The 27,961-nt window shown below is 35.3% G+C and overlaps 1 protein-coding gene across 2 annotated transcripts in view; it reads right to left on the bottom strand.

Annotated features, from left to right (window-relative positions):
* The window catches only part of CTNNA2 (catenin alpha 2), a 990,025-nt gene that overhangs the window by 778,451 nt on the left and 183,613 nt on the right, over positions 1–27,961 (bottom strand). For both annotated transcript variants that reach the window (XM_039852490.1, XM_039852491.1), the window contains exon 3: positions 15,679–15,874. In XM_039852490.1, the coding sequence (XP_039708424.1) occupies positions 15,679–15,874 (196 nt within the window). The remainder of the gene's footprint in view (positions 1–15,678; positions 15,875–27,961) is intronic.

Here is a 27,961-nt window from a genome sequence, read left to right as displayed (position 1 = left end):
GTCTCCCATCCAAGTACTAACCAGGCCAAAAGCTGCTTAGTTTCTGAGATCAGATATCGGGCTTGTTCAGGATGGCATGGCCATACACCATGGACCGTGGCTCCACTGGGACACAAACCCAGAACTTTCTGCATGTAAAACAGATGTGCTAACTGCTACACTAAGGAAACACGTCCTAAAAAATTATTTTTAAACCCAATACAGAGCTGAGCATATTTACTATTAATTCTCTTGCTCTCCCTTTTTAAAAAACAAGACAAAAAAGATATACTTTCAAGAGATTTAAAGAACACTTTATTGAAGATTTTGCTTCTTGGGTGAGAAATTAAGACCAGAGATAAAAGTAAGCTTGCTCACAGAAACACAGCTTAATCGATGTAAAGTCATCCTGCTTCCCTTCTCTTGGGAAAAATACACAACATACAGTAGAGCCCTTGGGAGATTATTATACCAAGAGCAACTGCTTGTTATTTAGAGCTTCTGGCATGGAAAGGAGGCATATTATTATAATAGTCACAATTATATTTTAAACATCACATTTTAAATTTATTAGGTAATATTACAGATGACTGCTACTGTTTCAGTGTAAACCCATAGAGAAATAGGTCAATGTTTTTGGTTGTGACATTTAAGAAATTATTAAAGCAGTAAGTTCCTAAAGCCCACAATAGGATATAAACCAATTAGTTTTTCTTTTCTGCTTATACTAAAAGATCATATTCTAATGAATGTAAATATTTAATACTTTTGAACCTTCATCCCTTAAATACTCCCATATGAATCTGCATCAGTAAACTATAATATACTCTAAGAAGCAACAGCTAGTACCTTCAAATACAGTGCACATTTTGAGGACTTTTTTAAAAAGCAATGTTATTTAATATTTTTATGCTTTAAAAATACAATCAATCTTGAGCTCAAATTTCATTCCATCCATGACAGCACAGAGTACAAAGAGAACCTGAAACTAATAGAGTATTTTATGCTAATTATACTTCAATCAAAAAAAGAGAGAGTACAAAGAGAAATGGCATAAACACTGAAAATACATTATTTCGACAATATGCATCGATTTACACAGCATTAATTATTTTTAGAAATTCAAAGTAGAAGGCCAGATTGGCTTAGTAGCACCAACAAATCTGAGTTATTCTTTTATTCTTTTGGTTCATATTTATTTGGTTCAAAAATACTTATTTTTGGAAGTATTTTTTAAAAGTATAACTTCAAATAGATCATGCCAAGATTTCATTAAATTTTTATAAGCCATCTACATTGACATAATAAGAACTTAAAACCTAAAACATGGATTTAACCAAAACAGAAAAATTTATATATGTGCCTAAAATATATAGCTTTTCAGCCTATCTTCTAGTTTCATGAAGGGGAAATCATGCCTTAAAAAGCAATAGCATACTTGCATATTAAATTCTTTCGTTCTGGAAGTTATCAAATTCTTTAAAAAATTATGGATTAGATGAGACTGGCATTATCACTTGACAAACAAGACTTTGGACACAAAACGGCTGGTTTACACCAAGTCACACAAGTGGCTTTTGGCAGAACTGAAGCTCCACTGTCCCCAAGAATACATATGGAAGACCACAGGGACCTCCTTCTTTTGTAGGTCAAACGATTTTCAAGAGAAATTCAGCACCTAGGGGCAACCTATTTTCAAAAGCAGGCTCATAAACATTGTATAATATGGAGGTTTTGGAAAAAAAAGGAATCTACTCTTATCTACATACAATTGTTTCAAATTCACAAAGAATTATTTATCAACTGCTACATATTATGATGCTTAATTTAATGTGTCAACCTGGCCAGCTACAGGACTCAGTTCTTTAATTAAGCACTAATATAGGTGCTGCTGCCAAGGCATTTTGTAGTTGTGGTTAAAATGTATAATCAGTTTGCTTTAAGTAAAGGAGATTACCCTTGATACCTTGGGTAGGCTTCATCCAATCAATCGGAAGGTGTGAAAAGCAAAAACTGAGAATTGCCAGAGGAGAAGTTCCCTCAACCTTGCAGCAGTGACTCCTGACTCAGTTCCCAGCCTGCTGGCCTACTCTACTTAATAGCCCCACAGTTTCATGAACCAATTCCTTAAAATCAGTATCTTAATATTGTTTCTCTGGAGACTCCTGGCTGATATGCCTATCTTCTCTTTTATTTGGCTCAAAGATCACATGTGTGTGTGTGTGCGCGCACGCGCACGTGCGTGCACGTGTGTGTCTTATCGAAATAATAACATGTACATATATAATAACATGTCATGGCTTTGGATGTGAGGAATGAGGGGAAAAAAGGAATAAAGTATAACTCTCTAATGATTGTCTTAAGCAACTTGGTTGTTAATCCTATTTCTAAATGGAGAAAAAATGAGGGAGGGTGTAACTGGGTTTGAGTGGACTCAATTACATAGTATTATCTACAAGTAAGGCCCAGAGGTTAAACTTTTGGTATCTTTGGCGCAGAGTGAGATGATTTATAGAGAAGATTGCAAGCACAGGCCCGAGCCCTGAGACTTTCAAAACTTAGAATTCTAAGGAGATGTGGGACCAGAAAAAGTTAGGAGGAAAAAAAGGTATTACAGAAACCAAGAGAGGGGAGAAAAGTGGGTGGCCCAGGGATGATGGGTGGTTGTCAATTCCATGTGATGCTACTGAGAAATTGAGCAAAGATGTAAAAGAAATGGCCAGATATGACCAAAGGCTGGACCCAATGACTCCAACCAGAGCAGGTTTCATGGGGCAGTCAGCCCCAACGCCAGGATGGTGTGGATGAAAATGGACAACTTATATGTAGGAAATATATTTTCCAGCTCATGGAAAGCAAAACTGTGATAGAGCAAGTACAACAAAATGTTAATGGCAGATTTAAGGGGTGGTTTTGCAGTTACAGGAATTTCTGGGAAAACTATTTCACTTTCGCTATATGTTTGGACATTTGTATAATAAAATGATGGTGAAAATGGTTAGGGAATATGAATACCCATACTCAGGGCTGTGGTTCCCTAGCCCAAGCTGGAGGTGGGATCAGGGAGGGAAGGACACACAGACATTGAGGAGTAAGTACGCAGCTTCCATGGCACTGAGAATGTTTTATTTCTTAAGCAGAAGGGTATGCATGCTGGTTTCCTTGGTACTTCTCATGTTCTTCTGGATACATTATATTGCACAATAAAAAAAAAAAAAAGAAGTGACCGTGGGGTAAGGAAACTGAATGAGTGAGTGTGGATTATTTCTTGAGTTTTTGGTTTAAAAACAGCAGAAAAATAAGGCAGTTGGAAGGAGTTTGCAATTAAGTAAGGTTTTCTGTTTGTTTTAATGTATCTCACATTTGCATGCTTTCGTACTGTTCCAGGAGAAAGGAAGAAACTGATAATTCCAGAGCGGGATGATCACACAAGTGTAGTCTTCCATAAGGTAACAGGGGAAGGGACACCGCAAGCCCTAGTGAAGGGACTGGCGTTTGGAAGAAAAAAGTGGCTTTTCATTCTTTTTGACCCATGGGAACACTGGACTAGATATAGAGTATAAGGCATTAATCTTTATTTTTAAAAGAGGTCATTCATCCCTGTTTCTCCTATCTGCCCTTTCTCCCTATTTTAGCTGGAAATCTCTTATCAGCTTCAGACAGGTGAGATGTCTGCTTAGCTTTGCAATGCTGGGGTGGCAACTCTGTAACTTGTTTTAATGTCTGATTTTTCCATATTGCCTCTCTGTCATGCTAGATGGCCGGTCCTCTGGGACCTTCTATTAGCAGGTACTTAACAAGATTTAACACGGTATTTGGAGTTTTTGCCTTGCCCCATTCACTTTGTTTTCTAAAGCGGAATCCCCATCTAGAAGCATGCTCACTCAGTCTGTTTCAGAGGGCCCACTGCTAATTACAATGTCCTGGGTTGCATCAAATCAGTGGCATATATCATAATTAGGAATACATCCGCAAATCACCTTTATCTTGGACAATCTAATCCTGTTGTTATTCAAGATGTTTATGTCAAATGCATTTTTTATTGAATTACAGACTTAGTTATTAGAGAGGAAATGCTCGATAAGATGGCTTCTTTATCATTGTGTGGTAATGCAGAATATTTCTTTTTATGCATGATTGAGGTCAGATGTTTCATTTAAGGACTGTCCCTTAAAACAAAGCGAATTTCAAATGAAATGAAGGCGACTCAGTGATCTACCTGAAAGATTTTAGTTTGTGATAACAAATGTCATTAAACTTTACCTTTACAATTGGTCCGTGAGAAAGCACAAGGGCCCAATTTGTTGCCTGGTTGTAGCAAGTACAATAACAATGATAATGGTAAAGGCAATGGCCAATAGGCTTTTAGAGCCTGCAGCATGCTAGGTCTGGTGCCAAGCACTTTACATGCATCCTGTCATCTGCTCTGCACAACAGTTCTGAAAGTCTATGCATGATTAGCCCAGTTAACTCATGTCAGCACTGGCGCAGAGAAGATAAGTAACTTGCTCAAGCCACACAGTACATGCAGCATGAAAATGCAGAGTTGGGATTTAAATCTGGGTGCACAGCAAAGATATTACCAGCTCCATCGTGCTCCGCCTGCCCCTTGCCCGCCCTGGGCGGGTAAACACTGCAGTGTGCCTGGGCACTAAAGTGTTATAAGCATTGGCCACCTCCCTGCTCCTCTCTAGTCTGACCTTGTTTTCCTTTCTTCTTTTCTTTGGACTTCCATTTTCTTTCTCACTGTGTTTTGTATAACCCTGAAAGCCTATTTAAATCTTTTCTGTAAAAGACAAGAATGGTTTTACTTAGGCTGACAAGTTTGGATCTCAGTAAAGGATATTAAAGAAAACAGTCCTGAATTGACAATCTTCTAAACTAGATTTCTCATTTTATTCAGAGGTATGATTTACCACTCACTGCAACTCAGTTTAAGAATAAGAATTTTTCAGCATCCAGATCGTGTTTCTTCTTGCCATTTTTGCTAAGCACATCAGTAGAAAGTTTGTTATTATGATTTTTTTACTATTGTGCTATACTCAATTAACAATGTATCAATACTGGTTCATTGATTGTGACAAATGTACATTAGTAACGTTAGGTGTCAATTATAAGGGAAACTAAGTGGGAGATTTCTGTACCATCTTTGCAAATTTTCTATAAATCCAAAAGTATTCTAAAATAAAAACTTTATTTTGAAATTTAGAACAAGGTTAGGTGATTTTGTGTGGACATAAATTTTCAATACAATGGAGTAAATACTCAGGATTGAATTTAATGAATTACATGGAAATTCTACGTTTAGTTTCATTTAAAAAACTGCCAACTGTCTTTCGAAGTGGATGTATCATTTTGCATCTGACTGAAGGAGAGTCTCTGTTGTTCCACAGCCTTGCTAACATTTGGTAGTGTCGATTTGGGAGATTTTATTGATTCTAGGAGTCCTATAGTGAAATCTTGTTTTAATTTAATTTAATTTAATACTTTAATTTAATTTCATGATGTTAAATATTTTCCATATGCTTATTTGCTATCTGTATATTTTATTTAGTAACATGCCTGGTCATGTCTTTGCCCATCTTTGAAACTGGTCCTTTTCTTATTGTTGAATTTTAAGAGTTATTTATATATTTTGGATAGAAGCCATTTATATGGCTCAGATATGTAACATACCAATATTTTCTCCCAGCCTATGGCTTGTCTTTATTGTCTTTTACAGAACGAAGTTTTTCAATGTTAATGTTAAGTTCTACATCAATTTAATCTTTATGTATTATGCTTTTAGTCATCTCATTTTTAAATCACACTTCTACAGCCTGAAATCATCACTCTGCTTAATTTCTTACTTATTAATTGCTTGTCTCAACTCAGAATGCAATAGTCCTATAGGCAGGGAATATCTGTAGTTTTCTAAATCTATATTCCCAGCACCCAAAATAGTGCCTGTTCATAGTAAATACTCAATAAACAGTCGTTGATTCAAGTAGCCTATTAACACACATGGCCATTTTTCAGTGTCAATAACATTCTATGTAAAATATGGATAATAATACTTCAAATGACTAACAGAATGATGTTGAGAGAACATATGCAAAATATCTTACAAATGAAGTAGCAACCAATAAATGGAAGCTACTGTTATTCTTGTGAAAGATTATGGAATTTTTAAAAGCCAAAGGCTCCAAAAAGAGGAGTCAGATAAAGAATAAGCTGTCATAATCTCCAAATATATTGCAACAAGGGCAGAGAAGGACTATAGGTTGACATAGGGTATTCCTGTGCCTTCGCCTAGTTCAAACTTTGACATACAAATATATTTTATTTAGCCAAATATGCAACAGTTAAAAATACTGCAGATGTTAAAATATGCATTAAGACAAAAGTCTTATATGTGCATTTTTACATTTATGCATTTTTTTCTTAATGATTTTTTACATCAAACCTCTTTTTATTTTGGAGTCACTATATGTATCTCTATGTTTTTGTATTTTTTTTTAACTCTTGATATTAAAGCTTCTAAAAATTAATTTCATTCTTGGATAACATCTTTTTCAATGAAAAAAAGACTAATTAAAGATGATGTGTATAAAGATGTAATAAACTCAGACTATTAGTGATTCTTAATTTTAGGGAGCATAGGATTTATTTGGAGTACTATCTAGAAATAAAGATTCTCAGTCTTACCCCGCCATACTGAATCTAAGTTTGGGGCTAAGCCCAGGAATTTGAATTTTTGTGGACATTCCCCATCTTCCCGAGGTGATTCTGAACCAGGCAGTCTATGAACTTCACTCTGAGACAGGAAGCCTCTATAAGGAAGGGGAAAAGGTGAAAAGGTGTCACAAGAGTGACTATGAGCCTCACCAGACCCCTGGCTCAGCTGTGCTCTGAGACACTCGCCAATCTAACTTTAAGGTCGGCCTTTGCTTGAACTAATACATGTGCACTTTATTATATTACTTGAAAAGTACTATTTTAAAAAGTAAAGGACTTATATTCAGCAAAGTCCAGGTTCAATGAGGGGAAACCCAGAGAGAGAAATAAGTTCTCGTTCTCTGTTACCCAGGATTTACCTCCCAAATCCTCATTTTCTATCCTACAATTCTTTCCCCCTCTGAAGGTGGAGACCTGCTGACCTAGCCCTCCAACTCCAGAGGAGTGAAATCTCCCCCGTGACCAACAGGACTGCACCTCAGAACACAGAAACATACCATCCCACTAAGCAGTCAGGCAGTAGCATGGCATAGAAGTCCAGTACCTCTTGGAGACCTGAGCATTCAGATGTGAAGAGCAGAGGCATAAAGTAAGGGATATTGGAGAAAAAGGACAAGCAGAGGAGCAGCAGATTCCTTTTGATACCTTCAGCTGTCCTATTTAGATAGGCTGAACTCTGGAAAGTGCTGCAGGAGAGAAGGCTCTTGCTTCCTCTTCCCCCAACTGTGCTGCTTTCACAGGGACCCTGGAGGAGGACTGGCAGGACTGTGTCAAGGGACAGATAGAAGCTTCTGGGACAGGGAAACAGCCTCTGCTCAGATCTCAGCTGGGGAGTTCAGACAGTTGATACTGACTGGAGTTTCTATAGGATCAGCTCATTCCACCAACATCACATCCCAACACCAAAGCAGGTGGAGAGGGAGAAAGCCAACAGGTCATCAGGAGGCACAGGTTTAATCTTCCTCAGAGATGTAAGGACACCTTTCTCTCTGCCTCTACTCCTTTTCCCGTCTTGTTCTGTCTGTCTCTGCCCGCTGGTCATCAATTACTCAATAATGATTGGGTAGAAAGAAATAATAATAGAACTAGTTGATATCACTGTATCACTCCACATTTGAGACTGTATCAAAACAAAGGAAAGCCTGAATGAGCAGCGAATCGTTTGACTATATCTTTGATTGATGAAATGGTTCCATTAGAAGCTACCTCTTTTATCTTTACTTTCTTGTCACTTTGCTCCATGCGATCCCTCTGAAAGTTGGGTTAGAGCCACGTGTATTTCATTCTATACCCTGGACTGGTGCATCTTGGTTGCTGGGCCATGTCTTAATTATTTTGATTAAATACTATTATGATTAAACAAACACTATGTGCCAGACGGAGAGTGGGCAATCAGAGAAGGTTGGTGACTGAAGATAGGAAACTCAAGCAACTGTTCCATGGCTTAAGAAAGAGGGTGTGGTAATATAATAATGAGATGGCATAAAACCAAACACTGTGTTACACCATTAAATTGATCTGCTTATTAAGCAAACATGAACAGTATCTATCTTTCAAATGATAGCTTTTGGATTTACTTAGAATATAAGGAGATTCACAAAGACAATATGTGAGCATCCCATTGCTAGCAGATGCTGTTACACACCAAGTAAACAAATTAAATCTAAAAAAACCTTAGACAATAAAGCCTGTTATAAATCAGCCTTTTCAGCTGCATGCAAGGAAAGCATAATAGTCAGTTGTAATCAATAAATAAAATGAGAGCCCTACAGAGAAGCCAGTAACAGACAAAAAATATAAAATAATCTGCAACAATATACATAGTCCATTAGAACTATCTCCTCTTTTGTTCAAAATAACTGAGATAATTTCATCCAATCTGCTTTGGTTCTCATGTTTTCTATAAAACCTCAGGCCACCAACCTGAGCTTTTTCCCTTTGTGTCTAGAATTGCTCTCACCAGTGGCTTCCTCCTTTGATCTAAGCTCTGGTACTTCTGATTTGGGTTGAACAAAATAAGCACACAAACAAACAATCATTGTTTGTCCTTAATGTTTTCTCCAATTACTCTTCTTCCATTCCATGACAATCTTCTGAATCATGCATTAAGTGCTAAGCATTGAGCCAGGCTCAAAAAATGCACAAAATTATACCATATGGTCCCTCATTTGAGTCCCAGCTATCCGCAGAAGCAAAAATATGTGCAGTACATAGTGTGGTGATGACCAAAGAAGCATATATAGTTACTTTTCCTGCCACATCCTTTACTTCACCATCTACTCTGTTCTTTCAGCATCTATTCCTTCTGTTTATTTCGCTATTGTCCTTGCAGCTTCCTGAAAATGCACTTTTAATTATAATTAATGACACTTTTCTAGCAAAATCCAAGGTATTTTCTCATAATTGAGCTCAGAAGAATTTGACATAATTGCAACAACATTCCAGAGTCTAGATTGATCATTGTCTCCTTTGTAAAATACTTCCTTGAATTTCAGTACTCGGTACTCCTGGCTCTCTGGTCACGTTTCAGGTCATGCCTTCCGTATCTATTTCTATTCCATCCCCTAATCACAATTTGGCCTTTCTTTGAAAAACCAAACCTACATTCCTCTACTCTTCTCTGTTTACTGGCAAGTACTCAGAGAAAGCTCCATCTCCGAAAGCTTCATTTATCAACCCGAAAGACTTCCAAATTTCTCTGTTTCTGCGAAGTTCCATTCCCATAGCATTAGCCAGCTGCTAGGCATTCCCTTTTCATCAATGTTTAAAACTAAATCGGTCCTCTCTCCCCACTCGTCACCTCTTAAAATGTTCCAACTAAGTTGTCTAGGGACAGAAACTTAGAATAAATGTTGACTCATCTCTTCCTCCAACAAATGGCAAATCTTTTATTCTTTTTTCCAATGCCTATAACATCTAGTTTCTTATTTCTGTTCCCACTGCCACTACTCCAATCTTGTAACTTCCAAGTATTTTATTTTGTTTTGTTTCTCTGTGATATTACAATGAAACCCAAGCAATGTCTGAATCCAGTGTTTCTGTTTTAGTTAACTTTTCATGAAGTTGCCAAATTAATCTTTCTAAAATACTACCTAAATAGATAGGAACCAACCAGCTAACTTCCTTCCTCTTTCCCACCCCTCCCTCTCAACTTCCCTCCCTTTCACCCTTCCTCCCTTCCTTTCTTCCTTTCTATTTTTCTTTTATCATATTGTCTACACATAGCCCAGTTCCTGAACTTTTCCTAATCCGGTCCTTTTCCATCATCTTACCATATTTATAACTATGTTTGAATATGAAAGTTCTCATCAAATCAAGGCTTCTCTATCCACACCCCTTCCCCCTCGCCCCAATTATCAATGTCATTCTTATTTCTTAGACTTGAAAATCAGGTTGCTTAAACCTGAAATACTCCATTATCCTTCACAAATTTTTAATCAATGCTTAGTTTAAACATCAGTTCCTTCATATTTCCTTAAATACTAGCTGCATGACTTTCTTTTTCAACAACTTAAATATTAAACTGCCTGATAGATCTGGCTACCTAGTATCTACTTACCACATATTCCCTAAGTGACCACAGAATGTCAGGCATCATATGACATCATTTAACATAAGAAACATCTATGCATAATGCTGTAATATAGATTATCTCCCATATTAAGTCTCCTTTATAAATACTTATTTACCTCTAAGTAAACTATAAGCCAATAAACCTTGTATAATAACTGAGTGCAATCAGCTGCCTAATGTGAAATGCTAGCTGACAAACATGGATTGAGAAGTCATCCAAGTGGGGCTAACAGGCAGGAGGTGGATTAGTCCATTTCTTCTCAAATTAGCTGCACAATGGACTCACCTGGGGAGCTTAAAAACCCCTGATGCTGGGGTCCCACCCCAGAGTTTCTGATTTTAATGATAAGGGTTGAGGCCCAGATATAAAGTGGTTCAAACACTTCCCAGATGATTTTGATACTCACCCAAGTCTGAGAACCCTGAGGTCAGTCCACAGTTCAGAAGGAGGCTTCAATCTGGGAAGATCTTGATGGTAAACATTAAAAATGTTTTCGCATTCCCTACCCCAAGCTTTCCTTGGCCCAGAGCTTCAACATGAAGATCTGCTTGGAATAATTCCCTTTGCATTCCTCATTAGGAGCTTTGCTACATATGGTTCACTGGCTGCACAAGTAACCAATCATAGTTTTCTGGGACCACTTACAACTACCACCAGCTCTAAGCCACATGAGATACTCAGTCCTCTTCTGGGACACTACTGGATGCTGATTCAACTCTTCAACATCCTGCTTGGAAGGGCCCAGGGAAGAGCATTATTGCCATATGGAGTATGGATTGGTTTACTAAATTACAATTAATTAATCTACTCTGAAATCTCTATAAAATTTAAGTTTGCTTTAATCTTCTGTGGCTTCATTTTGTAAAACAACCCAATGAAGCAAACAACAATTATTTTCTGTATTTGAAAAATATAGAAACTGATGCTGAAGGTGGTTTAGTGATTTAGCTTAAATTGTATAGTTATTGGCCAAAGTAACAAAAATATCCAAAGCTTTGCTGACTTAACATATAAGTCTCTTTCTTAAACATAACCTGTCATGTGCTAGAGAACAATGCCAGCTTTAGGAGTAGAGATAAATATATATACATCATTGTTCCTATCTTAATGACATTTAAACTTAAATTAGGAAGACAATCTATGCATATTCAATTAATTTATCTATGATAAAACAGACACACACACACACCCCTGACCAAATATCCCATCTTTACCCGTCTAAAATATCACATTTCTAAGTTTTGAATACAATGATTTTATATATTTTATATATATATATATATATATATATATATATATATATATATATATATATTACTTATTTTAACACAAACACTGTCATAAGCCTACTAAATACTTTTTTTCAGATTATAACTTAAAGGTACAGGAAAATCTTCTACTATAATATTCTAGTAAAAATACTGTCGCCACCCATACAGAGCACTTTAAAAATTTGGCATGCAGTCTAGGTTTAAAAGGGTAACATTTTTTAAATTATAAAGCATTTCAAACAATAAAGTTAATCATATGAGATACAATAATGACATAGTTGGATAATTTCATGTATGATCTTGCCAAATTACAGTAATTATAACAATAAATGTCGTGAAACTTAAAAAAAAAACAATAGTAAATGGTTCTAAATTAAAAATCTGAAAATGGAGATGCACAATATTAAAACTTGTGGCATCTACTCATTCTGAAAAAATTTTAAGTGGCAACACTTTTGATCATTTGATTTAAAAAAGCAAAAACAACTCAATAGCAATAGATCACTTCTAATAGGTTTAGTTCCTACACTAAATAATATGTAATACACAGGAATGTATGGATGCTGAAGCCACTTTAAAGGAGGAAATTGCTACTAAATGTCAGTGTTGCCACAATTTCTGAATATCATCTTACATATTAGAAAGTAGATTTCTATAATAGAAAGAAAGATACTATGTTTTAAAGTTCCCAATAACTAAATACTTCTATCATGCTCCTCACTTGTTTTCAAGTTCCTTTCTTCCACCTCTCTCTGAAAGTCAACTCAGACTTTCATTTGTAAATAAAATCTGGTTAATGGGCAAACAGGAAAATTGGGCACAGCCAGACAGGCTAAGGAAATGACACAATAAAGAACTGAGAAGCAAAAGAAAGCAAGCCTAAGTACACAGAATTGGAAGGGAAACTGAGGACTTTGTTGCCATGGAGAAGAGGCACTTCTCACACATGACAGGCAGCTGAAGTGTACGGGAGATATCTGAGAGTGAGAGAAAAAGGAGAAGAGAATTTTAAAGGCTTTTGCCAGTAAAACATTGTCATTTTGTATAATAAAGTAATGTTTCCTTGAATTTGACACTGCTCAGAGAGACATGTGGCAGTTGAGCTTTATACAGCTAACATGCAGGCATCATTTCTGATGCATAATTTTTCTGTAACGAGAAATGAATATGAATAACATAGAAAAAGTTTTAAATATCCTAAGAGCAACCATTGTAAGCTTTCCTAAATTAGCATCTTTAAAATTTCTCACTCTAATATCACTAGGACGGTCCAGCCAAAAACTTAAAAACACCATTTCACACAAGCATCAAGAAAACTAAAATATTAATTTCTACAGAAGGTTTCAATACTAACTTAGTTGCAAGAAAAAATAAGGGAAAGCTAAGAGATGGTCAAAGAAACTAACAGGGAAAATATGTCACTATAAAAGAAAAAAGCTTTGAGAAAGTGGCCTAGGGACCATTCAGTCAAAAACCTCTCTACCAAGGAGAGACTCACTTGAGTATGGATGGTTTCACAATGTATACATTTGTCAAAACTTATCAAACTGTACATTTTAAATGTGTGCAATTTATTATACGTCAGTCAACCTAAAAGAAATAAAAAGAAGAAGAAAGGGAAGGAGGAAGGAAGGGAGGGAGGGAGAGAGAGAGAGGGAGAGAAACAAAGTCCTCAGGCTGTAGATATATGAAAGCAAACAAGTATCCATCTGTAATTCTAAAGGAATAGCAGTTTTCAATAGCACTTGAAAACTTGTCAGATTATACGTTGCTCAAAGATATATACAAATATAGTCCATCCACATTAGATGAAATATGTAGAATTTAAATTTTCAAATTAGAGTAACATATACATTAGTGTAATGTAAACAAAATGAACTTTTAAAGAGAAGAGAGTGGCAGCAGGCAACATGAAGAATGTGGATGTTGGTGTGGAAGGAGAGCTGGTATTTCCAGGGACTAAATATCTAGCTGTGAATTTAAAAAGTGGTAGGTTTATAAGAAGACAGGAGAAAGAACTTTCATTTATCTATACCTTCATTCAATAAATGTTTATTGAAGTTTTATGAGTACAAACCAGTGGTCAGCAAAAGACATATGTATGGTCTCTCTTAATTTATAGGTAGTGAGGGAAGAAAGTTATCAATCAAGTCATCCCACAAATATTAAATTATCTTGTGAAAAGTGACAAGGAAAAGAGCCATAAAAAACATGGAAGGAGTGTCTGGAAAGGTTTCACTGTGAAGGTGTTCTTTGAGCTGGGAAATGCAAACGAGTCATCCTTAACTGTGAGAAAGGAGACAGGATGGAGCAGTCTAAAACACGGTGACTCTGAATAACCAAAACAGGAATTGATCCATTTAAGAGATATTTAGGAGTTAAAACCTATGGGACTTTATAATAAATTATATTTTAAGGAGAGAAATAACAGGGATGGTACCAAGATTTCTGCAACGTGCAACTAAATATATATGTGTTGCATTCACTGAGGTAAGAAATGCAGGAGGGAGGCCAGGCTGGGGAGATACTCGTTTTGATTTCATGGTGCCATAGAATTTTCAACTAAATGTGCCAAGTAGGACTACATCAAAATTTAAAATGTCTGTGTTTCAAAGGACACAATCAACACAGTAAAAAGGTAGGCTTACAGGATGGGAGAAAATATTACAAAACAATATCTGATAAGGGGTTAATATCCAGAACACATAAAGAACCCTTATAACTCAACAACAACAACAAAACAACCTAATATAAAAATGGGAAGAGGACTTGAATAGACATTTCTCCAAAGAATATATGCATATAGCTGATAAGCACATGAAAAGATGTTCAGTATAACTATTCATTACAGAAATACAAACCAAAACTACAATGAGACATCACCCTACACCCATTATAATGACTATAATACAAAGAAAAAAAAAATAACTAAATATCAAGTGTTGGCAAGGATGTGGAGAAAGTGGAACCCTTGTGCACTGTTGGTGGGAATATAAGATGGTGCAGCTGCTATGGAAAATAGTATGGAGGTTCCTCAAAATATTAAAAATAGAATTACCACATGATCCAATAATATTACCTCTGGGTACATATACAAAAGAACTAAAAGCAGAATCATGAAGAGATATTTGTATATTCATGTTTATAGCAGAAATATTCACAAGAGCTTAAAGATGGAAGGAACATAAATATCCATCAGTGGATGAACTGAGAAAGAAAATGTGGTATATACATACAATAGAATATTATTTCATCCCAATAAGGAAGAAAATTCTGACACATGCTATATAACATGGATGAATCATGAGGACATTATTTTAACTGAAATAAGCCAGTCACAGAAAGACAACTATGGTAGGATTCTACTTAAAAGAGGTGTCTAGAGTAGTTACTCATAGAATAAGAAAGTAGCATAGTGGTTGCCAGGGGCTAAGGGGAGAAAGAAGGGAGGAGTCCGTGTGTAAATAGGTAGAGAGTTTCAGGTCAGCAAGATAAGGAAGTTCTGGAGACTAGTTAATTAATACGGATATACGTAACACCACTGAACTACATACTTAAGAACAGGTGTGCGGTACATTTTATTTTGTGTGTAAAAATTTTTTTTTAATTTAAATATGGAGAATAAATAGCATTTTAGCTAGTTATTTAGCTTTATAATTGATTGATCCATCGATAACTAGTTAGCTAGATTTCTGAGGAAAGCTGTAGACAAAAAATATAAATCTGGGAATCATACAAAGCAACAAAAATTTTATTAGACTGTTTTACATTCTCCTCCTCCCTTCATCCTTAAAATCCTGGGTTTTTGGTGACTAATAGTATAAAGTCTTCTCATCCTATCCTCCCTAAGGCCTGAGTTTTTACTCAAGAGAGGTTTCATCTACTAAGAGAAAACATCTTAAAGTCTTTGAAGAGCAGACGTGGAGTGTTTGTAGCTGTGCTACACTGACTGCCACAACAAAAAGATACCTGTTACTTGTTTATTCACCTAATTCCAGCAAATATTAAAAATGACAAGTGCAGAGAGAGCAGAAAAAAATAAGACAACTCCTTTGAGCAAATAAGCATTGATTTTCAAGAAAAATCCATTGTTTAAACATCAATACATATCTCTCTGAACAGTATTACTCTGCTTACCTTGTTTGCGTACATCTTCCACAGCAGCAACCAGTTCTTCTTTGAGATCTTGACTTTCCTTCGCGATCTGTTCTCCCTTTTCCAGGAAGTTCTGAGTGGCTTGCTCTACAGATGCGGCCAGTACATGGGCTTTCTTTGATCTCCCTTTCTTTTTACCAGATGGGCCTTTGTTGCTTGTGTTAACAAGGGTCGTCACCTTAAACATAAAAAAAAAAAATGTAAAACTGCTCTGCAAAACCGTCTAGCAATAACACATTGTCACCTTATCATTTTTAAATACCCTCTGTTTGTTAAATTGTGAATGCACATCACATAGCCTCATCTAAAGGAAAACATGGAATTGTATGGGTTAACATATAAATAAACAGGCATTTATTTCAGGTAGAAAAATACAAGTATGTGAATAAGTAGAAAGAGCAGGCTTGACAGTAGCTCAGTTTCTAGTTCACCGGAGGTTGTGCTTTCATGGACTGACAAATACTATGCTCTTTGAAGTAACTAGTTTCAGGGAGGAAAGAAAATAATACAAAATGTAAATTGCCTCTGAGCACTGAGTTAGGAGAACCAATATCCAGTCCTGAGCCTGAAAGTCAGGGCGGAAGTGAATGAGCCATTAGTAAAGAGTGGGCCATCAATACTCATTACGTACATGTCACTTACCAAGGACTTTTAAAGATTTTTGCTATTTCTGATCTCATCTTCTAAAAACAAAACAATAAATTTAATCTGAGGAGACTGAATGATTCAGTCGCAACATTTGGTTAACCAGCTAAAATTTCCAGAATTGAAAATCAGATTTGCATGATCACTCCTTTTCTGGGTATCATAATTTGGATACATATCTCAATTGCCAAACTTCTTTTAGCACTATATCTAGAGCTATTTAATTTTCTAACAAAGCTTTTTTTATCTTTTAAACAACTTGTTACCGCCTATAGAATTCTGAAACTTATTTTCTCTCAGTAAGAAAGAAGCTTGGGAGAGAAATAAATACAACGTTTCCACATTCTGTTCAGCAAAAGTTGCTAGTCATCATCACCCCTGTGTTTTTTTATCATGTTCATATGCATATGGGCGCTATGGTTTATTTGTCCTGTTTAGCACACAGATCTTACTGGAGGTTATCAAGAAAGCTAGTCCATAGAAAAGTTCCAAATGCTGTAGTTTCTGCTGTTTACTCCAAATCGAGAGCAAGCAAAGTGATTAGTCGAAGTCACAATTAATGTTCAGTCAGTTTATGGAGCATGAGATCACACCAAAAGTAGAACCTATTGAACAAAGGTGAAGTAAGATAATGAATACAGGTAGAACGGATACTTAAGAAGTAGTTAATGCGGTGTTGGGAGCCATTATATTCAGCATTTTTTTGATTGCTAATCACATGCAGTGAATTAAAGGACTCTATAAGGTCATTTAAGTACAAACACTACATATACAAAAAAAGAAAGGTAAAATCACTGAGAATGAGAATGTAGGATAATGGTGGTTAGCTGCAAAATGTGTATGCAGTCAGGAACACATTACAGTTTTTTCACTTCCACCCACAAAGAGGCAACTGTCAGCAGAAAGGAGCCTGTCACAAAAGTCACTTTTCAGAGGTGCAAGTATGTTCTCTGTAATGAGGATTTACTCTGACACATTAACACGGCACTCTGCCAGGAACCTCAACTACCTAACCAGCCAACACCTGGAAACAGGCACGTAAACCCTCCAAGTAAACACAGCAAACATCTCAAAAATCTTCTTTTTCTTTTTATTTTTTATTGAATATGTTTGACATATAATGTTGTATACATTTAAAATGCACAATGTGTTCATTGATATATATGATAATATGATTGCTGTTGTAGTGATATTTAGCACTTCTATTTTACTTAATGTCACATTCACATAACTGTTACTACAATATATTGTTATAACTGTTCTATTTTATTATTAGTTATTGGTATTACTGTGCCTAATATATAAATTAAACTTTATCACAGGTATGTATACATAGGAAAAAAACGTAATATATATAGGGTTTGTTACTATCCAAGTTTTCAGGCATCCACTGGGAGTCTTGGAACATGCCCCCTTTGAATAAGTAGGGACTATTATAGATAAGAAAAAGAAAGAAGAGATAAATATTACAAAGGCAGACACGAAATTATGTCATTACTTATTGAGAATATGATTCTTTCAAGGAAATGCAAAAGAATTAAAAGGCAAACTATTAGAACTACTATAAGAGTGAAGAACAAGGTGGCTACATACCAGATAAACAATAAAAATCTAACAGAACATCAGTAAGCATGAAAAAAACTAGTTTTAAATATCATATTCACAATAACCATCAATTGATATTATCAGAAACAACCATAGCACAAAATATAGAATTTTGTATGGAGAAAATGATAAAAAATTTAATGAACATAAAAGATGATATAAATAATACAGAGACATACCAATGACCTCTGGAGGCAACAGGTATCTGTGTGTAATGTTTGATATCCAGATATTACTTACAGACTTTTAAGCGTCTAGTCTTGGCAGTGTTTAAAAGATTGATATTTTGTTGAAACCTCCTTCTACTGCAGCCAGGCACTCCCTCTAACCCCCACATCAACTTTCACCCAAGGCAAGAGTCATTCAAGATCCACACATCCTCCTTTCCTCTCTAATAATCTGGGAGCACATCTTTTGTACAGTGTAAAAAGAAAGAAAGAAAAAAAAACAAGCTCCAGCCTGTACACAGACTAGCAGTAACATGAATATTGACATGTAGAAATGGACACTACATTTTCAACAGCAGTAAAGAGACTGGTCTTACTTGAGAAGAAGGCCATACATGAATGATACAGGAAGCAAGGTTAGACAGATGTGATGGAACAAAATTTTAAGAGGCTTTGAAAGCTAAGCTAAGGAGTTTAGATTTCATTAGTCACTGCCAATTTTTTTAAAAGGGAAGCATACATTAAAGTGTCCATTTTCTCTTTCCATTCACTTCACAGCCTGCTAAATCTTGCTTTCTCTCCACATCTCCTGTAGCAGAGTCCTCTTAAACTGATTTCTCACTAAAGCACTTAATAAGTTGCCAAATCAAATTAGTTCTATCTTATCATACCACTCTGCTACATTTAGTGCTATTGACTCAATTATCGTTCCTCCTGGAAACATCTCCTGGTTAATTTTCTTAGCAGTAATCTTTTCCTTCTCCAAACTTCTGTAGTTTTAAAAAAGGGCTTTACCTACCATCAAACTTACTTCACTCTGTACTCATCTTTGCTTTCCTCCCTCCTATGCCAGGAAAAGGCATGCTGTTACCACCACTCCTTTAATTAATCTGATCACTCACCAGGAGAGCTCTGCCAAATGCTCTCTTAATCTTCCCTTCTTTGTAGGCTCCTCGACCTCAGCTTAGAAAGATACTTGACTTTTCTCCTGCCCCACTTCAAACATTTCCTCAATATTTCTGCCTCTCATCAAAGAAAAGAAGAAGTCTTACATCTCATAGATAAGAGGATAAGTGGCCAAAGGTCCTAAGATCTTAACATAATGATGGTCCCAATGAACCCTGGCCAATGAAAAACCTCAGCCATAGCCAGAGGATGCGCACCCTTGTTTTCAGATATGTTGATGGTGTGAACTGAGTATAAAACTGTGAGACCCAGGCTGGTATAGCCTGCTCATTATTTAATGTCATAAGTATAGACCCCTCATTCCTGCACATCAGCAGTCAGACAGTGCCCAATACCTTTCCTTTTTTTAATTTTTCTTACAATATGTTTTATTATAATACAATTTTTCTGTCCATGATTCTTCTACTTGATCAGTTCTTTGTTTCTAAGATCTCAATAGACATAGAAAACTTCTTTTTCCCAAACAATAAGCATCACTGAGGGCACCGAGGCACTTCGTCTTAGAAACTCTGTCACATCTACCCAGAGTCAGCAACAGTCGTCTGTCTATACTTCACCTACAGGGGAGTCAATTGAAAGTGAGTTCTAGAGACATTACTGTCACCTGGGGCTTGTTAGAAACGTAGAATCTCAGGCTCCACTCCAGATCCACTAAAAGAAAATCTATATTTTAACAAGATCCCGAAATAATTCAAATGCACATTAAAATAAGAGAAGCGCTGAATTATAGGATAATGATCATCAGAATTCATCATGCCTAAGAATCACCTAGACGCCTGTTAGGAAGCAAATTTCCAGAACTTATAGTGTTCTGCTCAGATAAGTCTGGGTTAGGACTTTCTGTATTCATAACATGAAATTGTGATATATATGGATTATGAACTTTACTTTCAGAAACAGCAGTCCAGTTGAAGCAAAAGAAAGAGAGATAAAGCCATTATTTCTAACAGGTAAGTTCTTCCTCTATTTTAGTGCCGTGACTTATCCTCTAAAAGAACTTGCTGATGAATTGATCCACTGACTCTTGGTTGGAAGGCATCTTCTCTATAAAGCAATTGCAAGGAACTTAGAAAAATGAGAGCATTCCAATGTGAAAACTGTGAAGCAAGCAATTATTTGAGCTCTCCAGAAGACCAATAAAAGAGAACCAGGAGCTGAAAACAAAAATGATTAACTCGGGCACTGTTTTGCTAGATTCACGCACTTTGTAGGTGTGAGTACTAAGTCTTTGAGAGTCCTACTGTTGATATCACTCTGAAGTATTCCATTCATCATTAACTACTCAGCTAACATAAGACAGGGCTTTGATTATTGTGTAGCCTAAGAAAAAGCAAGAGCTTTGTGGGTGAATATTTGAAAACAAAATGGTCAAAAACAAGTTATTTATTCCAGGAGCAAATGAAAATAAATGAAAAATTCCTCAAAAAAAAAAAAGAAAAAGAAAAAGAAAGAAAGAAAGAATACTGGTCTAGCTTAGAAGAGAGTTAAACCTTCAGATGGTAATACACTTGATAACATGAAGCCTTTAGAAGAAACCTTCAGTTTTAAGAACGGTCAAGGTAAAAAAACAAAACAAAACAAATTTTTTTTCAATCAACTGCCAAATAATAAGTCAAAATGAATTTTTCCTTGAATTATTCCTTGATAACCTGATTTATTCACTTAGCAATCATACAGTAAGCACTAATATAGCAAGTGCTTTTCTTTATAAAATATATGAAAATATATATGCTCATCTTGTTTTATGTTCTATTAGAAATTATTTCCTAGCACAGAATCTCCATGGTTTTTAAGGTGTTTGTATGTCGTGCACATTGAAGAGAGAGAGAGAGACTAGAAAGTAAACTAGGTCTGGAGCAAACAATGGTGATAATACAGACTTACTGTAGCCTCACTAATACCTAAAGTAAGACCTCCATGGCATAGGAAGTAGTGCACTAGAATTTCTTGTTGCACTGGTCTTCCCTGCAAACACAACTCCACTCCCCATTTCAGACAAAAAGAAATAAATTGTAAGAAACATAGTTATTGATGCTTCCACAGCTTCAAAAGTCAGACTCTGAAATTATGATCTTTTAATGATGCATTAATAATTTATAAAGGGATAAAAGAGAGAATTATTCTGCCTCTTTGAAATTTCCTCCCTGTTATCTGCTACTGACAGTGTAAAATTCAGATGCATGTTCACTGATACTGAGACCTGGAAGCAAGAACTCTTAAGCCTGAAGATAAAATTTTATTATTTAATCTAAAACAGCTTTGAATTCTTCTAGTTGCTTATTGCTATAAAGAAAACCTATTCCATTTAAGTTATTATTTTTTGTTGATGCACCTTCAACTTTTGAATAAGGTCACAAATCGAGCCTTCTCACTTGGTTGCTTTGGTATTCATTGCCTAAATACTTTATCTGAAAGAATATAACACCAAAAAGTAGATTTCAGAAATTATCCCCAAAATAAACATGCTATGACTGGGTATTTAGGTATTTTTATAGCCAGAAAGTAACCAATTATACCTATATTAATTTTTTTTTTAAGTTAAACTTTTGGTGGCTACAATTTATGGAAAAGAACAATTGGGCAGTGGATCATCCATTCATCTTGTAGGTGAAAAGTGATTCAAACTTATTTCCTAGGAAGTATCCCAACAGCCCCTAGAGCCAAGATGAAATAGCGTGGACTTCTCATTAGGTGTATGTTCTTCAGAAGAAACTCAATTTTCTTTAGAAGATATTAATCTAACATTTTCTCCACTCTCTATTAAGGCACGCTGTTTCATATGAAAGGAGTGGCATAGAAGCTCTCCATTCCTCAACCTCCAGGGAGTACAGTCAAGATTCACTACTATCCTAAAGCTTGTCTAAGATAAACAGCATTTACTTTGCGTAAAGGAATTTAAAAAAAAAATTTTTTTTCAATTAACACTATATTAGCTACAGGATTCAGTTGGCCCAAACTTCCATTGTGCCCTAACTCATCAAATCTTTTTACAGCAGTCTTTGGCAAGGGCACTTGCTTTGACATTTTCCTTCTTTAAAGTTGGTGTACTCCAATACACACACTCTGCAGGGGGTAATGGACAATTGGTGGGATGGAGAAAAAATACCAGGATTCTACACTGGTTTTTTTCTAAAAATAATTTAAAAAAAGAAATTATAGCCAGACTGACGTTTACACTGGCCACACCACCCTATCCCGACATCACATGGTCTTGAGCCACATATGACAAATAGGTTATCTTGACGAAAGGGCCAGGGAAGGGGATGTGTGACACAAATCCAAGAAATTGGCAGTGATGGCCCTACACTTTAATGAAGATCCAGTTATGTGGATTTAAGGATTAACTGATTTTCAAGAGAATGCGCGCGCGCGCACACACACACACGCGCACAAACACATGCACACACACTCAGAAAATAGAACAGAAGCTTAAAAAGAATCATGCAAAGAAACTAAAGCTTGAAGACAGCACTAAAAATGCAAACACAAGTGAAGGATAAGAAAATGCAGAGCTGACCCTCCTCCTACTCCTAACACAAGCTCTTTGTCAGCTACATTATAAGGATAAAAAAAAAAAGACAATTTAATCACAGCAGAGAAGATGTAATATATATTTAAATCCATTATTACCAACAGTGATTCTCCTCCCACTTTCCTTGAGGTATTACCTAATGCTGCCCTGAAACAACTATGATTTGCAAAACTTCAAAAATTTACGCATGCAGAAAATTTAGCTATTTTAGTTGCATATTATATATTTGTTTTTAATAAAAAATAAGTTTATTTTTATTATTTTATTTATTATTTTTACTATTGTCAATAGAGGAGATTTTCTAGTGCTATCAAATGCTTCTTTTTCCTCTGGTCACAAGACAAGACTGAATTAACTGACTGAATTCTAGGCAATAGAATGTGAGCATCGGTGATGTATGTTCTACGCAACCTGGTCCATTAAAATCCTTCTCTATGTTTTTGTTCCCAAGTTGGCAAATTTGAAAACCAGATGCTGAAGATAATAAAGCCATAAGTTGGAAGGAGCTGAAGTCCCTTAATTTTACCATAAGAGAGAGTGACACATTTATTAGAAAGATCCTTTCTGATATTATATAATCAGAAGAAAACTTCTATTATGTCAAGCCTCTGAAATTTTGGAGTTTATTTGTTTCAACAGTGAATGTTAACTACATCACTGTATTATTTATAGTCAAGAATAAAATATTTTTAAAAGTTTATATCATTATTTTTAAATGTATTATTATTGATATATAATTGACATATATCATATTAATTTCAGGTAGACAATTATTTGATTTATGTATATGTTGATAAATGATCACCACAGTAAGTCTAGTCTATCAATATCCATAGTTAAGACTTTATCTTGATGAGAACTTTTAAGATTTACTGTCTAAGCAACTTTCAAATATATAATACAGTATTATTAACTATAGTCACCATGCTATACTTTACATCCTCATGATATTTATTTTATAACTGGAAGTCTGTACCATTTGACCACCTTCACCCATTTTGCCCATCACCCCCATCCCCTAGTGGCAACCACCAATCTGTTCTCTGTGTTTAGAAGTTCATTTTGGGGGGAGATTCCACATGTAAGTGAGATCATATCATTCTCTTTCTGACTTATTTCCCTTAGCATAACACCCTCAAGTTCCATTCATGTTGTCTTAAATAGCAAGATTTCATTCATTTTTATGGGTAAAGAATATATAGTTCACATTTTCTTTATCTATTCATCCATCTATGGATGCTTAAGTTTTTTTTCCCCCATGTTTTGGCTATCGTAAATAATGCTGCGATGAACACGTGGGTGCAGATACCTTTTCAAATTAGTGTTTTCATGTCCTTCAGACAAACAGCCAGAAGTGGAATTGCTGAATCATATAGCAGATCTATTTTTAATTTTTTGAGGAACCTCCATACTGTTTTCATAGTGGTTACACCAGTTTACATTCCCAACAACAATGTACAAGTGTCCCCTTTTCTCCACAAAGTATATATATCATATAATGTATGTGATATATTAGTTCAGGAATGTACACTTATTTAGAAAAATAAATCACACACTAAATACATACACACACACACACACATACACACGCATGCATGAGCATCTTAAATTATCTTTTTCCCTTTTCTTTCAACCAAAATGGTAAGTAAAACCCAAAGTATAACTTAACAGACAACACTCCAGCACAGACAGGTCTTGTGGTTAGACACAAGCTTTTAGACCTCCCGTTGCCACTGAAACCTGCATTATGGTGTTTTGGGGAGTAGCAATCACTTGAGTACTGGGTACAGCAAAACACATTAATCAGTTTGAAGAATCAGGAAAAGTTATTCAGAAACAGATCAACCACATCCAGCAAACAATGGAAATAACGAGAGATAAGAAGGCTCCTGAAGACACTTCTAACAAGCAAATCTAAGAGCATCAATGAAATGATAGTTGCAACATAAATTCCTTTATCACCGTGCCCTATTATTTTATTTGCTAAAGTTAATATGTGTTATTATTAAGTATACTGGGTACAGGCAACTTTCGAAAGTAACAAATGCCAAAACAAAGAAATCTTGAAGTAACCAAAAAAAATGAAAAACTCAAATTCTAATGTGGACCAGGAGATTTTAGCATAAATCATGTTAATGTTAAACAAACAAACAAAACCCAGAAGAGAATCAAATGATTAGGCTATTCAGAAACAATAATGCATGACATTAATTTTGTTATTCTTACCTAACATCTTAAATGTATTTAAATAAATTTCTCCAAAGGGATACGAACCTCATATTATGAACTAAAAAATGATTTGTTCATTTTCCCAAACTTTTTGTAGTAGTTACTAAAAGCCACCCCTCTCCTTGTGTTTGTCTGTGTGTACACAGACACACACATATACACATGCATGCAAACAGAACAGAAAATATAGGCTAGAATTTCTACCATGCTACCTTGACTTTTATGATTTTGTCTGATAACATATTTTTAAAGCACTGTGTCAAATTCCAGATCCAGGTAATTATAATATGTTTTAAATGTAAATTTCAAGTCACCTTTTGAAAGTACTAATAAGAAGCTTTAGATTCTTGGTATACTTAAAAATATAATAGCTGGAATTAATACTAAAATGAAAAACTATTTAAGCCATTAGCATTTCTGGAAACAGAATCAACAGTCTCACAACAACGGAATGATACTTAGAAGCCACAGGGGAATACATTTAATCCAAAATTTACTAAGTCTAGAAAAAAACTGTTCCCGCCACCCAGCGTCTTTAAAAACAATTTTTCCCCAAAACCAAAAGCAAAATAATCCTACTAAATCGTCATTTTTTCTGTTGTTAATTAGTTTCTACTCTAGAACCAAAATAAGTCATGATTAATAATGCAACCTTGTTCTTTCCATCATCAAATATAAAATAATAAGTGCTCCCTGGATATGCCCAGCTTGTTCTTACTTCAAACTTAGCACACGTATGTGAGCATGATGAAATGAAAGTATTATCCCTATTACTCAGATAGAGACATTGAATCTAAGAAATTTGCCTATCAGAAGTCATAAGCCTATTGAAGAAGAAAATTTCGGGTTTTAATTTGTCTGACAAAACCAGTTTATTCCCCTAAGATAACACTCAACTCATATTTGCCTCACTGCATATACAATATAAATTTCTAAAACCAAATCAATTGTATTTTACAGCTAAAAACTGATGTGGATACACAATTTCATTACTGCATGCACAACATACTGCTTTCTAAAACATTCCTTTGTTTTTCAAAGGAAAAATTCACATCATCTATTGACATTTTCTGATTTTGATATGAAAGTAAACATTATTCTCCCATTAAACTACAAACTGCTGATAAAAGGCCAATTACTTGAAATAACACCACATTGACAGTGTACTGTGGGGTCATCCCTTTCTGGATAGAATGCCAACCTTCCACTTGAATGCACTGCCATATTGTCTAGCCGCAACCCTTAAGCATCACTTCACAAAGCCTTCAAGGTTCTAGGAAACTATTAATGAAATAAAGGCGAAAATGAGCAGGTTGCAATTATCTTGTCAAGGCTCTCCTTGTGGACCTTTCTTTGGACAATTCTCAAAAATGAAAGCAGCTCATTTTCTCATACAGGACATCATTTTCTTTACAAACCATTAGCAGTTTTGAAATTGCAGAAAGGAGTCTAGATGATCAGTACTCAAGCAAAGCTGCAAAGGGAAATGTCAGTAAAAGGCAGTGGCACAGGGTAGTGGAAAGAGTACAGGCTTTGGAGACTACCATTTCTTATCTGGGTAAGAAATTACTGAATCCAAGATTGCTTCCTATTTTCAAAAATGAGGGTAATAATATGCACCTCATACGGATGTTGTGAAGTTTAAATATGACAGCTTACTTAAGGCACTTATCTCTGTAACAAAGGAGATGCTCCCAAAAATAATTGAACATGACTGTGAGCGAAAAGAGCCCTGAGCACAAGGTCAGAGTACTGACTTGAACTTGAGCCTCAGACCAGCTACTTAAGTAGATGTGTAATATCGGGGTCATTTAATCTCTCTGGGCCTCATTTTTTCAGCTCTCAACTAAAAATTATCTCTAAGTTAAACTCTTATATTCTATATGCTAATAGAATAAAGTTCTTGACTTGTAGTTCATGATGGTAAGTTTTAATATACAAATATCTGAAGTCTACTGTCTGTGACAACTGAGGCAGACTCAATAAATGGGTATTAATTTAACAATGAATTTTCTGTTGTCAGAATCTAAAGAAGTTAGCAAAGAAATATCAGAAATCTCTTTTTTGGGATATTCTAAAGTAATCTGGGTAGCATATCTGAAGTTGTAAGGTTCATGGGGAGCCCTGCTGATACCTGGGGGGCCATGCCATTATTTTACCCAAGTATTTTATGAAAATCCTCATAATTATCTTTAGATGTGCACCTTATTTTTAATAATAATGTTTTTATATACTTCTAAACTGAATATACCTGTATAGTATCATTAAATGAACTAAATTGCTGTCTTTTGTTACAAGCAATGCATAATTCATATGCATTTTCTTTACTTTTTAACACAGTGTGGAGGATAGTTCAACAGTATTTAAAATTAAATACTTATATTTCAAAAACAATTATATTTTTAGCAATATGCTAGTGATTTTGAGAAGCCAGGGCTTTGCTGAGCCAGGAAGTTTTAGGCAGGTGTTTAATTAGACTAATTAAGCAAGATGTGCTCACTTCCGGTTTTCTATTTGCTCATTGTGAATGCAGATAAGCAACACAACTGATTGCCTAATTAGACTATTTAAAATTGACTCATCATTTTTAGCCAAGGATTTTTTAAACTCACAATTACAAACTTAAAACATAATATTGGTCTGAAGTCATATATGTTTTTCTTCTTGATTTAACTACCATCTTTTAATTTTTTTTCATATTACCTTAACAATATTAGCATAAGGAATAAGAGTAATAAAATGTACTTCATGTATAAAAAATATAAAACACTACATGTTTACTGCTCTCAAATTTTTTTTTGTTTGTTTTTTTCTCAGCAAGGGATAAGATGTATCTTCTTTTGCTTGACTCACTCTTAAGAAAAATCAATATTTACTTGTCCTAGGGACCAAGTCTGAAAGACTGTCCTCATTAGCATTAAAATCATTTAAATCAACTGAGTAGAAACCTCTCAGAGTTATAAAACTTAAGATGGAGAAGGTTAAAACATTCTTCCCTTTCTCATCCTTCTTCTTTCCCTACCTATAGATATTAAGGATGCCCCAAAAGTTAAACTTTAAATCACACAACAAATCCAAGTCCATTTTTGGGTCCCTCAAAGTACTGTTTATATGCTTCTGA

This window comes from Pteropus medius, unplaced genomic scaffold (assembly GCF_902729225.1).
Source record: "Pteropus medius unplaced genomic scaffold, Ma_sr-lr_union100, whole genome shotgun sequence".
In the NCBI taxonomy this organism is placed as follows: domain Eukaryota; kingdom Metazoa; phylum Chordata; class Mammalia; order Chiroptera; family Pteropodidae; genus Pteropus; species Pteropus medius.
Note: the sequence above shows the minus strand (reverse complement) of the source record. Positions and strands in the feature narration are given on the sequence as shown.